Source organism: Oenanthe melanoleuca, chromosome 12 (assembly GCF_029582105.1).
Source record: "Oenanthe melanoleuca isolate GR-GAL-2019-014 chromosome 12, OMel1.0, whole genome shotgun sequence".
NCBI classification, from domain to species: domain Eukaryota; kingdom Metazoa; phylum Chordata; class Aves; order Passeriformes; family Muscicapidae; genus Oenanthe; species Oenanthe melanoleuca.
In genome coordinates, this window is record NC_079346.1 from 12,311,132 (window position 1) to 12,327,267 (window position 16,136).

General features: G+C 35.2%; 1 protein-coding gene across 2 annotated transcripts in view; it reads left to right on the forward strand.

The window, feature by feature from the left end:
* ERC2 (ELKS/RAB6-interacting/CAST family member 2) overlaps window positions 1-16,136 on the forward strand; it is a 390,835-nt gene that overhangs the window by 272,497 nt on the left and 102,202 nt on the right. For both annotated transcript variants that reach the window (XM_056501857.1, XM_056501859.1), the window contains 2 exons: window positions 93-224; window positions 12,657-12,721. In XM_056501857.1, coding sequence (XP_056357832.1) covers window positions 93-224; window positions 12,657-12,683 — 159 coding nt within the window. In that variant the 3' untranslated portion in view covers window positions 12,684-12,721. The remainder of the gene's footprint in view (window positions 1-92; window positions 225-12,656; window positions 12,722-16,136) is intronic.

The following is a 16,136-nucleotide window of genomic DNA, read 5'->3' on the forward strand; positions in this document are numbered from 1 at the left end:
AAAACCCCCCAGAGCCAAGGTCTTCCTAAAACACTGTCAGAATAATACATTCCAACACGTAATAAAATTGTCTTTATTTGCCTCTTGAGCAGACACAAAACAGAATGAAGCTGATGGCAGATAACTATGATGATGACCACCACCACTACCACCACCATCACCACCACCACCACCACCGCTCTCCTGGGAGGACACAGCACAACCACAGACCCTCTCCAGACCAGGTTGGTCACCTCTTTCTTCACCCTCAGTTTTGTAACTTTGTCATTTTCCTTCTTCAGAATAAAATAATTTTTCCAAAGAACTAATAAGTAATTCTTTGAACTGAAACAAATAGCTCTGGTATTTATTTTCATCCTGAAATAGTTTAAAATTTTGCCTTCTTGTCTGGTGCCTTATTTTGCTGGAGTAGAAAAACAGTCTGTAGAAGGAAGTAACTCATTTTCAGATGAAGGAGCCTGAGGAAAAATTTAACATTGCTTTGATATGAAAAATCATTTTTTGATACTAAAATAGGTTATAAGTTCAAAATGTCTGGGTAGAAATAAAAGGGAAAAACAGGGGTGAAAATATAATGGGGATGCATCATACACTATTAATTGAGAGAAGGAAGCTAAGAGGCAAATTACACTTTTTTACAGTGTGACCAAGGGAATTGTGTTAGAGACAGGAACAGGTAAGAATGAGAAAACATGATTTCTTGGATACTAACACAAAGGAAAAGAACCAAAAACACAAACCACAAACCTGAACAGCATAACATATGATCATTTGAATTCTTGGAACCTGTTAAGAACAACTTTTTCTGTCAGAAAGAGGAGAAGGGAATTAAGGACTTTGCTGTCTTGATTTGGTTCTGTTTCTGATTAACAGAGATAGGTTGGCTGAGTTTATAAAAGAGGGAAAAAGAGTATGGAAATATCTGTAAAATAAAAAAAAAAAATTGGCTTTATGCAAGGAACAGAATGGAAAAAAAAGCCCAGAATGAAGGCAAGAGATGTGAAAAAACCAGTAATAACCACCCCAGTGTTACTGAAACCCAGACACTGTTTTCAACTAATTTAAGAAACCTGAACCTGTGAAAAAAAATTGAGGCACAAGACAATGTAAAAGAGCTAACATTTAGTCAAGTGCTTTTCAATGCATGGTAACAGCTTATTCAGGGAAGAGGGTGGACAGGAAGCATAGTGAAAGTCAGTATCAAAGCAGATTCCAGAACACTGAGACATTGTATGAATGGTGGAAATAGGTGCATGATTAAAGATAGAACACATAAAATAGTAGCTATTTTATTAGTATTTGCTAGCACTTATACTCTCAGCTTTTTTCCTAGGTGATGGTTTTGGGCCATTCTCTAAAAAAGAATGCAGGTCTAGCATACCCATCCTATATTTAGTCTGCTTGAACTTGCCAAGGAAAATTATGTCAAGCAAATCTAATTTCCTTTGATAGGGTAGCTGGTTTTGTGGTTAAAGCAGAAAGTGGTGGCTTTTAATTCATCAGGTGTTTAACACTGTACTACCAGATATTTTTAATATGCAAATAAATGCATAATTTTATAATTTATTAAATAATTAATGTAAAATTAATTTCAACAATAAAAACATTAATTAAATTTATTTTTAATGTAAATAATTATGAGATTACCATGAGATAGGTGAGCAATCAATAGACAAATTTTCCATTGCTTGTTTTCAGGCAGGAGGGCCAGTTACAGCAGGGTTCCCAAGAGTTCTGTCCTTTATCTGATTCTGTGGAGTATTTTTTTAGAGATTATTTCAGTGGTGAAGTAGAAATGCCATTAATATTGTTGATCATGAATTGAGCTGTAAGAAGCTCCAAGCACAGTAGGAGCATTCAAACTGCTCAATAAGCTGCTCCAGTCCTGAAAACTGGAGAGAGTCTAGAAAAGTAATTTGAAATTTGGCAAAGACAAGTCTGCTTACAGGGGAGAAGTCACATGTGCTGATGAAGTAATAGCATGGGGAAAGGAATCTAAATTGCACAGTGGAATACCATTGCAATGAAGCTGGATCTAATTCTGGGCTAGATATAACTGGAGAAGAAGCAGGAAGCAATTATTCTGTTCCTTTGAGCACTGGTGAGAGCTCATCTGGAAAGCTGTTTACAGTTTTGATCTCCATGCTTTAGGAAACATAGACAAAGTAGAAAAGGACAAAAGGAGAGCAACAAGAATGATAGAAGTTTTAGAGAACATGACCTGTGGGGAAGGCTTAAAGAACATGGTTTGTTTAGTCTGGAAAGTACCAAAAGGGAGACATAAGTCTTGTAATACATAAAATGTTGTTGTAAAGAAGACGATGATCAATTGTATTCCAGTGCCCAATGGAGAAAGGGTAGGAGCAGTAAATTTAATTTTGCCAAGAATAACTAGGTTAGTTGTTAAAAAGAAGACTTTTTCACTGTGAGTCTAATGAATCTGTAAGTGGAAACAAAATGTGGACATTCTTTCATGTGCATGTAATGGAAGGTCCTTTCTTGGAGGTTTCTAAGGCCAGGTTAGATGAATATAGCCTTGTTTCATCTTGTGCTGGACTCAGATAGGTGTTCTTCTCAAGTGCTGTCATCCCAGAATTTCCACAGACACTGTAATCAATGGATTAGCCCAGGATATGTTTACTTGTAAAGGAAGCAAACAGGAGATTCATAGCAAAATCCTTGCTGAAATACTCTCTGAGAACAACAGAGTCAATGGTAATCATGAATAAACTCTTGGCATTGCTTTGTCTTACATTTTTCAATTATGGATTTTGTTTTTTTCTTTCCATTTTGTGTTGTTATTTATCCCTCTTTACAGCATTCATTTGTACAGCAATTTGCTTGCAGTGTGCCATAGAAACCTGCATTTCCCATTCAATATTACACACAGACTCTGGATGTGTGACTGTAATCCAACATGAGCAGCCCTCCTGGTGTCAGTTGTGTCCTTCCAGTTTGGGAACAGCCAACAGAGAATTCTGCCCTGCTAACCACAGTTCTGGTCAGTTTGTGACATCCCATTCCCTTTGCCTTTCTAATCTCAGGAGCCTCTCAGTCTCTCCCTGTTTGTTCTGAGTTTGAGGCTCTAGTCACCCATATTCACTTACTGTTCATTTCTGTTCCATTTTTCACTCCCTGCTGAAAGTCCTTACAGTGCTCAGCTTACTGGCAGGTATGACCTGAACTCCAGGATGGTCTCCACACAATGAATAGCAATCTTTGGTTATTACCAGCACTTCAGCTTCATAAGAACAGTAACGTGGTTCTAAGCTCAAGATTCTGCTTATGGACTGCTTAGGAAAAAACTGTAATTGATTATTAAATTAAAAGTGGCATCTCTACCTGAAAAAAGAAGTGTAGTTAATCTGATATGCATATATCTCAGATATACTTAAGTTAGTCTGATGGCATTCTTAGTAGGAAATTAGGCTATTTGAGAGGTCATAGGGAAGAATTTGATTCTGCTTTAACACCATGTAAGACTGGACATATAATATCTGAAGAATTTTCATGCTTTAGATTTTATGGCAGTCCTTATGATTATAACAACTATCAAATCTTACTTCCCATGGTACTGGAGATTTTTAAAGAAATGAAATGTACAGTGTTAATCTCCTATGAGTTTCCTGAATACCTGAGCTGTGGTGGATTCAAAGCTGAATACTTTACCCTGTGGTCACCAAGGCTACAAATATATTTTAATTTTATTTTATGAGAGATTATGTGCTCTTAGAAAAGAATCTGATTTTTAGAAAAATGTGAATATCATAGAGTGTGCTTTAGGAACTGGCTGCTTTCCAAAAAGTCAGCCCTATTCTTAGAAGCTATAATTGAGGATGGAATGTCACATGGTGCCTAAGCATGTAAAAAGATGTCCTTTTACATCTTTTAATCCTGTCTGGCTACATAGAGATTTTTTTTTTCCTACTTAAAACATTTTTGATGGCCCTTCGACAAGATTTAGTGTTTAGAAGTAATTTGTTACAAACTCACCAAGTTTTCTGTTCCTCTGAGATCTCAGCAAAGAGGCCTAAAAGGTAGTTCAAGGTTTCTAAATTATCCTCTTATCTAAAGGAAAAACCCTCCTTATCAGGACAGTGATGGGGCAGGGTGTATCTCTGGAGCTTCACAAAGCCAACTGCTCCAGAATGAGCCTGGAGCTGTCTTGCTATTAAAGGTACCTCATTTTAAACTGGCTTTTTAAAATATGTGGTGAGCTCCAACATTTGAGAAAAGAAATCACAGGCAGTGATGCGTGAAACTTGACAACAAACTGACTGTCACCAAGTAGGTGTGGGCCACTAAAAAGTACCTTTTTGAAGAAGACCATGTGCTCTGAAAAAAAAAGCGTTTATTGATTTGTAAAGTGGTGACTGGTCTTGGCAACAGGTCTTTATTCATCAGCTGGAACTGCTAAATATCCTTGGAGCTGCTGAAAGATGATATGTGAAAAACTATGAGCAGGTCAGATGGGATTTTGTTTGAGGTGGATGACTTGGAAATCAGAACCACAGGACAGTCAAACAATGATTATTATTTTAGTGTCTGGATCCTGATCTACAAATCACTTTATTGATCCATATGTAATTTTAGGGGAAGGGAGAGTATGCTACTTTGTGTATTTTGGCAGTCCTGGTTGTTAGCATAGTGCCTTATATTCTGTGGCCACTCTGGAAATTTGCCAACCTCAAACTCCTGAACAGGCCTCAGCAATATCAAAACTGAGATTTTTCCTTAAAAAAAACTCCAACACAAAACCAAACAACAAAATCTAAAAGCCATAAAAACATAAACCAAAACAGATTCTTTTAGCTAATGCTAATAACCATGGTTATGTGAAAAGCATACAATTCTTCAAATTTCTTTAGACTGTGAGTAGAAAATTCCATCAGAACAGAAGTTTAGTACCTGTAAAAGTGAAATATCTTGTTTGGGAGTTTTCTGCATTGTTGAAACTTTGTCTTTTAGTTGTTCAGGTAAAAAGAAACAAAAAGAATAGAAAGAGAAAACCAATTGCATTGTCCCATACAAACCAAGTGATATGATATACCTTGCCTAATGCACTAAACTGGAATTATTGCCTTCCTCCCTGACCCAGATTTTGTTTGATATTCTGTGTGTTTCTTTATCCTGTGTGTTTACACATTGTTTTTGGGCAGGTGTGAGCTTGCCCTTGTCTGTTCCCCAAAGGATGTGAGCTTGTTGTGCTGGTGCCTGGAGCTGCAGGGCAGCACGCAATTGCATTAGCACCGAGCTGAGCCTGCACTAAGCTCATGGCAGTCACATGGAGTTATTTAATTTAGGAATTTGGGCAGGGCAAGGTTTGCTTGTCAGTACATTCAGTATAAACAATCCCAGACATATCCACTGTAAATAACTAGTATTGTGCTGAATTAGTGTTTTGAGTATTAAGAAGTTCAGCGCAAATTAGTCATATAAATGCTTTCAAATTTTTAATCTTTCCTCTAATTTTTCATCTTTGCTACACATATTATTCTTCTGGAACAAAGACCTTGTGATTCATACCACACATTGTTCAGATTTGTTGAACTGAATGCAATAAAATCCTATTTCTATCATGGTCACCTTTAAAATGCCAATTTTCCAATTAAGTTGTATGCAGTTATCATAGTTTTATTGTTTATCATAAACAGCTACTGAATGGCAAATACTTCTCTTCTAATGAGGAAGTAATTTCTGTCTAAGCATTTCCCAAAACTCAGTGAGTGTTATCATGTGCATATTTCAGTAGATATAAAAAATTTTGCCTCTGACATCAATCTAGGTATTTCTGTCTACTTTATCCTAAAAAGAAAACTGAAATAGCCTTCCACAGAGGTTGGCCCACATTTTGAGGTTTGGCTTCAAACCTAAGGGTCATTGTGAGTTACACTGTATTTGTGATGGAAGAAAGGAAAGAGCCTTGAGGTTTGGAAGAGCATCTCTGAATTTGAATTTATCTTTCAGGAATACTCTGGTTCTTGATTTTGATTTGCTGCCATTTTGCAGTTACAAACATTGTGAGCTACTCCAGATTTCTCACTTGAAAGTAAAAGCCAATAGAAATTTGGAATATTTATAATGCTTTTATTATTCCTGCCTCTTAATTGCAATTATATGGTAGCTAGATTACTTTTCAAACATCTTAAATTTTAATTTACAGAAAGACCAGCTAAACTGGAGTTGTATTAAAACAAGAAGTAGGAAATAGGTTTTGCTGTCTTTGATACTCCAGGAGATGGATTTTGCACATTGAAAAGTTATACCTCTCCTTTGCTTACAGAAATGAATTTATTTTATATTTTGAGGTTTAATGAATGTGATATAAATGTATACACACTGAACAGTGTGTATATTTATATATATCTATATTTATATGTTAGCTTTCCAGTCTTTTCCACATATGGAAGAATTTTTTGAGATCATGTTTAGCTATAGAAATCTCTCCCCTTCATTTCCCCTGAATGTGTGTGTTATAATATACAACACTTATATTGAGGCTTACATTTATCTTACATTTCTTAGTAGAAAAATTATCTGCCACCATCATAGTCTAAAATAGGTCTTTAGATCAACTGAGAGAGCCAGAAATGCATTTCTGGGAGACAGTAACTTGATAACAAAAGTTGCATATCTGGCACTGGTTACTTAAGTGAGATAACATGTCACAGGCTTTCACTACAAAGGGGACCATAAATTTTTGCATTGCAAATCTGATTTCACGGACCACTTCTTGTAAGAAGCATTGAGTTTCCACTTCATCTAGTGATAAAACTTCAGAATGCATGAGTATCTGGTGAAACATCTTATTCATGTTAACGCTAGTCTGGCTGCTCTAAATGGTCAGAAACAACCTTTCACTTTCCCCCATGGCCATATTTGTGATTGATTTTAACCCAACTATATACAAATAGAACAAATGGTGAGATGGGACTTAAGGCCATTTTCATAACTGGGTGATGCATGGTCACTTGTGACCCCTTGTGTTATGGGTAACTTTGAAAATAGATCTCTGACATAAATACATATTGCTGAAGCAATTTTTAAGATTTATTCAGCTTTTTGAATATACAAATGAAACATAAAATAAAGACCTTTTAAAGCTCTCTGCCCCAAACACTTAAATTAATCCACTGTTAGTCTTTTCACTTTTTAGCTACAGGCTCAGTTCTTCAAACCATTCATGCACCAAACTCTTCTGTAATCAATTGTTCTGTGCATGGAGAGTTTGTGTGATTAGTGCTCAGCTATGTTGGCTCCTAGAAACTGAGCAGCAGATGAAAGTCTCTCCAAGCTCTGAAAGATTCTGATTTTTAGATTATGTTCTTGATTAGAAAGAAATGTCATTGCTTAGCAGGTAGATTTCTTTGTAAAAAGGGGAAATTAGTATTTGTAGATGTAAGTATTTGCTGTAAGTAGGACAATTTCACAGTTCAGAGCCAGCAGTTACACGTTTAATGACCCATTAGTAGCCGTAGATAATAAGGAGAGCAGTGTAAATCAGTCAGCAGAAAGTTAGTTGCAGAGATGAGCAGGTTATCACTAGATTTATTTAACCCAAGTTAAGACATTAATTCTTAGCATGCAGCACATGAAAGGGAAATGTGATGAGCCTTGTCAGGAAGGGCCTCCTATTGTGGGAAGAGAGCCAGAAAGGCTTAACTCATCAAGTTTTTAATGTTGCCTGTATTGCAAAAGCAAAAAGGAGATCAGGAATTTTTATTTTTTTAAAGAATAGATTTTATAAAGATACTTGCATGCCACAGGAGTTTGGGGGATTTACTGTAACCAAATCTTATACACTTATTTTCATGAGGTGGCCACGTAGTAACAAAGACTTTTTCAGTCTTGGAGTTCACCTACATTAGGGTTTTAGTTCTGATCAAAAATGCAGATTTGAATCAAATCCTCCTGGTCATTCCCACTTCTTGCATATGGTTCATGTCCAGATGTGGTGTTGCATTGAGCACCCCAGGTTCCTGTTTGATCCAACTTAAATGGAAGATACATTCCAGGAGGTCCTCCAACACTGTGAAACTGCTAAAAGGAGTGCAGTTTTGGGTGAAATTAATTCAGAATACCCCCCAAGATGGGTGTATTGTATGGAAGCATTGGACCATTGTAGTGGCTGCAGATCTGCTGCTGTTGGAACACTCTGCTAAATATTTATTACCTCCTGCAGCCACTCCATGTTCACTAATAATCAAGAGTATGCTTTGTGCTGAATGGCTATGACTGGGCTGATAACTTCTGGCATCTGATTATTAAAATTTTGTAGGTAGACCTAATCGTGCAGACCATGATTGGAGTTCTTTATTTCTCACCTGCTGTGTGAGGTAGCCCCTGTTACCTGAAGGCCACTTCTCAAATTTACTGCTGAGAATCAATGGCTGAGAAATCTGCCTGCAGAGCTTGCATTGAGATATATCCCAATAACAAAACAGAAAGTGTCTCCAAACAAGCCTTCTACATCTGTATGTAGTGTTTTCCAAACACTATTTTTAAATTCCTCATTTTGATACTTTGAAGCCATATTTGAGGTTTTGTGGCAATTGGATCAGAGCAGTAAATCACATTTAGTGACAGCAGATACTTCTTTTTAAGATAGAACCAATTATGGTAAATAGCAGTACAGAAATAAAATTAAAAAAAAAAAAAAAAAAAAGAACTAGCAAAAGTATGAAATAAAATCACTGATTTGTAAAAGGCCTTAATACTATTTGAGATTATTTCACTTTGCTATAAATACACATCCAAATTAGATACTGGGATGTCTGTCCTAAAAATGCAAGGCATTCAATATTTTAACCACTCTGAATTGATAACAATTTAATAACAAGTGTGTATACCAATTTCTCAAGTCAAATAGTCTCTCTCAAATTTTGGGTTTTTTCATGTTTTGCATGTCAGTAACTGAGATTTTGCTTTGCAGTTTTTGTCATTGAATTGCTATTCTTGACCTTATAAACCAATGAAAGATCCAAGTTTAAAAAGCAGTTAATGTACACAAACATTAATGAAAAATTGCTTGATTGTAGTTTATTGTTTGAAAGAGCCATAGATTAATGATTCTGAAGGATACACACTGATATGAAAAACTAAGCACACTTCTAGAATCCTCTGTTCCAGTATTAATAAATGATAAGGCATAACTGCAGCTTTTATTTTTCTTCACTGTGTGTCAAGAATGCAAAGCTAAGTAGTGAATTTCATTTGTCTCAGGACTTCAGTGAAGAATTCTGTATTCCCTCCATTATCTGTTTGCAGAGTACCTCAGCTTCTTGATACAATACTTTATTCATGGAGCCTATAAAAATTCTTATGTGCATTTTATTCAGTGCTTTTAGCTACTTGTTCTATCCATACAGAAAAATTTGTAACTGTAAGGTAGGATTTACACCAGTTGAGGCTGGTTTTGAAATTGCTCTTAGTATTAAAATTTTAGAATACAGTGATATTATAATTTGGTTTTTAAAATTATTTTTATTCAATTTTATGTCAAAGAGCACTGTGCTTAATTTTATGAAATTACTAATCAAAAAATTGGAAAATCTGTAACAAACTTTTTGTGTGCATGATAAGATGGATCATGGCACACACATTCTCATTGAAACAGATGTGAGAAAAAAATGATGGAAGAGGACTTTTATTAATTATAGATGTTGAAAGTAAAGTGGACCATGATCATAATCTGGACTACTCAATAATTTCTTCATCAAATCTATAATTTTTAAAAATTATCATGAACATAATTAACTATATCTTTTAGAATGTGCCTTAACACTGATGTGAAATCTTCAAATCATCCAGAAATGATGAGTTACTGAAAAATATGTTCTATATTTGCAGTGTAACTACATCCTCTAAATCTCTCCCTAGATGTTTTTTACTAGAGAAAAGATCTGTTTCCTTTTCACTATGTTAGTTAATAATGATCAGAAAATCTTTTAATGTTTTCTGAGGGATCATTTAGGTTGAGTCTCTTGTTTCTCGCTGTCAAGTTTATTTTTCAATAATTTTCTAGCTGTTTCCTGATCTGGTTACAGTCTTTCAAATATTCACAAGAGTGTGACATGAGCACCAGATGTGTAATTCTCTTAATGGTCTTATGCTACTGTACAGAGGTACAGCAAAAGTTCTGAGTTTTCTTTCTCTGCCTGTATTTGTCTTGGTAAATCCAGCATTGTACCACGTGTTCAATTGCACCATGGCCTGTAAAGACCTTTATGATATCCTTGATTTCAGCAGCAGTTCCCTTTCTTCTGAACCTACCCTATGTTTTCTAATTATTATCATGGATTCATGATTTCAGGCATATGTGTCTGATAACATTTATTCAGGTATTCCAAATCTGTTCATTTTTCCAAGGAGACTTTGTCAGGCTTTTTTTCCAGATATGTGAATATGGAAATATGGAACGAGTTTGGGATGAGAAAGATACCTCTGTGTCCCCTTCCTTCTCCAGCAAACATTCATTCAGCATAGAGCTAATTGTTCTGACACTGTGTCAGAAAATGCAAATGCCTTACAGAAATCTCAGCATATTATTTCAAAGCATTTATCTTATCAAAATGAGTCTCTCTGTAATTGGAAAAGATATAAAGTTATTTTGACAGGACTGGTACTCAACGAAGCCATGTTGATTGACATTAACTGAGCTCCAGCTTTTAATTTATTGCTTTTGTATACCAGGATCAGTGTCAAACTATATTTGTCTTTAATTTCCTATAAAACTCTTTACAAATATTTGAAAATATTTGATTTTTCAACTTTTCTAGAATTCTGCCAAACTGAGATTGCACAAATAATTGAAATACAAATTAACATTTGCCTGCCTGTCTGAAGAATTTCAGTACTCTAAAGAGCAAACCAGCTGTGTGTAGTTAGGGGAGGAGCCACTTGGAAACCTGCTGCATTGTCCATTTGGTTGATTTCTTGCTGGTTTTGAGGATATCACCAAAGATTAACCTAACACATTATGTTAGTGAAATAGGATCAAGCTACTCAGTGGAAAATAGATCCTCCATTCTTTCTTCAACCTTTACCCTGGCAAAAACTCTTGACAACTTGAAAGTCAGTTCCATTAGTGTTCATGGGCCTGACCAGGAGTGGCTCCTGCAGAATTCAGAGGGAATAAATTGTGTTTTCAGTGAGGCAAACCCAGTTTATTGGAAGTTTTACAGAGCCTGTCCCTTTGTTTCAAAACTAAATAAGAATTTTAAAGCCTTACCCTGCCTTTGCTTTGTGGTGTATTTGTGAGGACCTTATAGCTCAGATGTGTTCCAAGTTAGCTGTAAAAAATTTACCCACATTTCTTCTGTGTTAAATGATAGCTAAGTTTATAGTGGACTGTCAGTTTTCTTTACTTAATTCAGCAACATGCAAGACATCTATCTTAACATCTGGTTTTTAATAACAGTTGACATCTGGGAGCTCTTTTTTATTCCAAGAATTGGTTAGGAGCAGTAGTGATACTGGCAGTGTATATTTTCAGGCTAAAATTCCTGTCTATTTCAATCATAATTAATTACCATTCATTTTATTAAATTTTTAGATTTAATTAAGTGCCAGCAATATGTTACACCAGCTAATTTCCAAGCTTTTGAAATTATAGAATGGGGTTTTTAGTGTTTCTAAGATATTAATGGGTGAATTTTAAGGATATCTAAAATGATATGATTTTATTGGGTTTTGAAATGCTGAGTTAAATGAAAAGCACTGTGCTGTGCACCTCTAAGTTCTAGAAGCTGAGTATCACATCATTGGGCACAGTAGAACTGCATCTAGACTTAGCTGTGCACATGCACATCTCTGTTTGTAAAGATAAAAAATCATTGTGAAACTGCAATCTTAGCATATCTGGATAAGAACATTTCAATCTCCCAGTTTAGTTCATGTCTGTTTTTTAAATTTTATGAAAATTAAAATTTGTCTTTATTATTAACTTAAAATTTATAATAAATGTGAAGAAAGGCTTTCTGATTTCATCTTATCTGCCATAAATTAATCCCTTTTAAAAGCAAATTCAAGAAATTGTTATGAATTTTTGTATTTGTCATTAATGTTATTTATCCCTAAAACTCGAAATGAATAAATGGTTCAAAACTGGAAAAAAGGGGAAAAACTATTTAAAAGTATCCAAAAATGTTCAGTATTTAACATCTGTTGAGAAGATAAATTTAATTGATAACATATTGGAAAAGTGTACTTTGACTTTGCTACTGACAGTTTTTTGGGCTAGTCAGCCCATTTGTATCTTTTAACAAAATGTAAGACAATTTGATTAATTTTTTTGCTTACTTACAGTTTTGACCTTTTCATTGCTGTCAATGTTGGTTTGAATTGCGTGCAATTCAAAAATAGATAATCTTTTAATATTTAATCTTATAATCATCTTCCTACACACTGTTTTAACTGGAGGGAAATTTTACATCACTGTTGTTGTTTTTCCAGTTGCTATAGATGCAGATTCCTGTGTATGGAACACAAGCTTGTTCAGTTGTGCTCACTGACTTGCATTAAAAAAAAAAAAAAGTCATGTTGTTAACAGCCAAGAAAATTGTATTTTATATGCACCAAAGTAACTAACCTTTCTTTCTTGCTTTCTTTCCAATGCCAACCCCTTCTCTGTGCATCTCCCCATGTCTGGCACACAGGATGATGAGGAGGGTATCTGGGCGTAGCCTTCCTATAAACCAAAGTTCCAGTTTTGTTTTGAGGGGTGAGAAACTCTCTTTTCTCTCTTTTTCAGTGTAATTGTTGTGTTTTCTTTTACACTGCATGGAGCTGTGTGTTTCTTTGTGAATGCTGTAAGGATGTTTTTTCATATGCAGTGAAAAATGAGAAACTGTCTGATGGTTTAATGGTCTAGTGGTTTAGTTTGTTTCATAACTTATTGTGAGTAAAGGTATGGGTGGGTACAGAGCTTTAAAAGACATCTATTTGTAGCTGTATAACCAATTTTCTTTTTTTCAGTAGGTAAGTTCTTTAAACTAATATTAATTCTCTGTATCATCTCTATAATCCCTGTATGAGCACTGTAATATCTTTAATATCTTTGCAGAATGTTCATGAAAGTTTGATATTAAAATTTTGCCCAGATTAAACATGCAGTTTTACTGGAATAGAATTTATGATATGCATGGAAAAACATGAGACTACCTCTTGAGCTGAATTATTTTAGTGAAATTTTAAAACAAGTAGCAGATATTAAATAAGGGAAGTATAATCTCTCTGTGCAATACATACTCTTTCCCTGAAATATCATGGAATAACATCCATACAATAATTTGCTTGTGATATTCAAGAGTACAAAGTGCAGCTTGTATTGTTTGTCTCCCAAATTATGAGTAAATACTGTATTGTCATGGTGTGTCAGGTATTGCTTGATGCATATTCACTTGTTTGGGGTTTGCCTTTGAAGCTCTGGGAAATTTGTGGCTCAAAATCACCATGGTCTCAACACTGCTGAAGACACCAGGCTTTGATGATTGTAGAACATGTTGCTTGCTGCTTTTCATAGGAACAATTTTATTTACTACAGTGGGCCTGTTCAGAGGAGCAAAATCTACTCACATAAGCAAAGAATAATGTCTTATTAAAGCTTCCACACATTATATTGCTTTTGGCATTTTACCATTCTACCTCTCACACTTTGCTGATTTTCATAACAAGTGGTATTGCTGAGGGAAATCAAACCTCTCAGTCAACTGAGTGCATATTAAAACACAACATTAATACAATTAAATTTGCTATGTATCCATCTTATTTAGAAAAGCTTCTGTGTATTTGTTTTGTTACTGCAGACATCTACCAAAAGCTAATTGTGAACACGAAGAAAACAAGAGACCCAGTGACAATGAACATGAGGAATATATTTTATGTTGGAGAGAAAACTATAATAGAAACAATTTAATTTAAAAAGTATTTTAACTGCAAGAATGTGGGTTTCTAGAAAAAATCTTCACCTTACCATTTTAAACTTTGTATATTTGTAATAATTTGTAGTTATATAGTTTCAGTTATTTAAACTATCAATGTATTTCTATTGCAACCCTTGCAAATATATTTTTCTCAAAACCACATTTGATTTGGTTTAAGAAAACTTGTGCATAAAGAATATAATGATTTTGAAAGCTGGCTGACAAGAGACTGATGGCATATTTATTTAGCATTTATTAAAGCAGTGTAAAATAGATTATATGCTTTTGAATTGTAGTTGGTTTTTCTTGAAGAGGATTGTTTTTTCCTACCAAAGAAAGAAGTGCCTGGTAAACCAAAACATTTAACTTCTGATCTTGTTTTGTTCCAAGACCAATTGTTATGATTAATTTATGCAATCAAAGCTTTTCCAGAGGCCATGAGGTGGGATCTCCCTCAGCACAGATCATTTAGGTCCTCTAAGTATGTTTAAATTGTAGTTAATCAAAAATAAGTGAAATTCCTTTAAACTTTACCACTTCAGTGCTCAACTACTACACAGGAGTGACATGAAATACTGGTGGAGATGCAGTGTGGCAGGATGAGAAGGTGTTGTGAGGTTATAGAGGGTTGTTAGGGAGTTATTTACTCGTTGAGGAACTGGCAAGTTCAGGGAAATCTCACCCATGCAGTAGCCAGTGGAGCTGCAGTGCTTGAGTCCTGGTAGGAGCAGCATCTCTTCCCCTCTCCTCACCCTTACAGAGAAAAAAAAAAAGGAAAGTCATGAAGTGATAAGTTTTAAGAATTAAGCCTCTATAGTAATCTGTCATGGGTAACTGAAGCCATGTGACCCCCAGGAAATGTTTTGTGGCACAGCTGAGGAGTGCAGGTAGAGCACCAGTGCTTGTTTTCCCTTTCAGTCCCAACCACTGAAGTGCAGCAGGATGGGGAGACAGTTCAGACTTTGCCACAAGCTGTCCATGTGAGTGTGAGAGAACTCAGCACAAAGCCTGTTTGTACAGTGTTTTGTTTGTACAGTCCTGTAGACTCGGTTCTGTGTCAGAAGTGAAGTAGATGGGATGTTTGAATGCTGAGGAATGTTTGGATAAATTTATTGTCTGTTCCATCCTCAGAACAGTCACCTTTGCACGTGAAACAAAGAGTGAAGCCTGTGCCTGGCAGCAGCTGATGTCTGGTGCTTTTGAAAATGGGATCATAAAGCTTGACTGCTAAATTTGGGTTTAGGAGCATCCCCTAAAGTCTGTAAATTTAAAATTTGGCCTTGGTAGACACTGTGTAGGCATTCTTCAGAAGGCATCAGTGCCATTCAGTAAAAAACTCCTTCAAAACAATTTGTCTGCGCCATGGATGGAAGAATATTGCTCAGGCAAATATTCACTGTTCTCTTCAAACTGTGGATGTGTTTCATATGCTTCAGAGAGGAGGAGGAGGCTGTTATAAAACAAATGTGCTGCCTAGATTTGTCTTTGTTGAGATGTGGTGAACAGTTCTCTTTCAAGATGTGCTTGCTAACAGCAGTACAAAGCACTACAAAATCTGCTCATGTTGCTATATAAGGATATGTTTAAAGACATTAACTATTAGCTATTGTTCTGCTTTTTGTTTTCATTATTTCAAGTTGTGACTTTTGTAAATAATTTATTTTTGTTTGGCCTGTTTTGGAAAAAAACATGCCAACTTTGAAATGAGCATCAGTAGCATGCAAGGCAGGGAAAAATAAGGAGCATGACAGTTTGCAGTGTTCATTTTAATTTTCTCATTGAATACCAGCTCTATGCTTAATTAGATAAATGGGTGTTGCTACATTGACAGGAGCCCAAGGGCATTTTGGATTTGTGCATTTTTAGGCATGACTGTTGTTTTACTGTAACTTAGTTTTTACTAAACAAAAGGAAGAACCTCCCAAGTAATGTTTGTTTTCCAAACCATGGACAGATTTGTGACTAGTCAAAATTCCAGTTAAAATACTTTTATTCTTAATGGAAGACATTTATAGCTTTTATTTTTATTGGGAAATTTTTTTTTAGTTAAAAAGTTACCTTTCTTTTACTCTTAAAGATTTCATTATTACTGCTAGCATTTTTAGGTATTAATTGCTCACTGCTGAAGCCAGAGGGTTTTCATTAAAAGTAGGAATTTGTTTAGCTGTATGTATTTGGTTATTTTTTTATTGATTTTATACTGGCAATATGTCA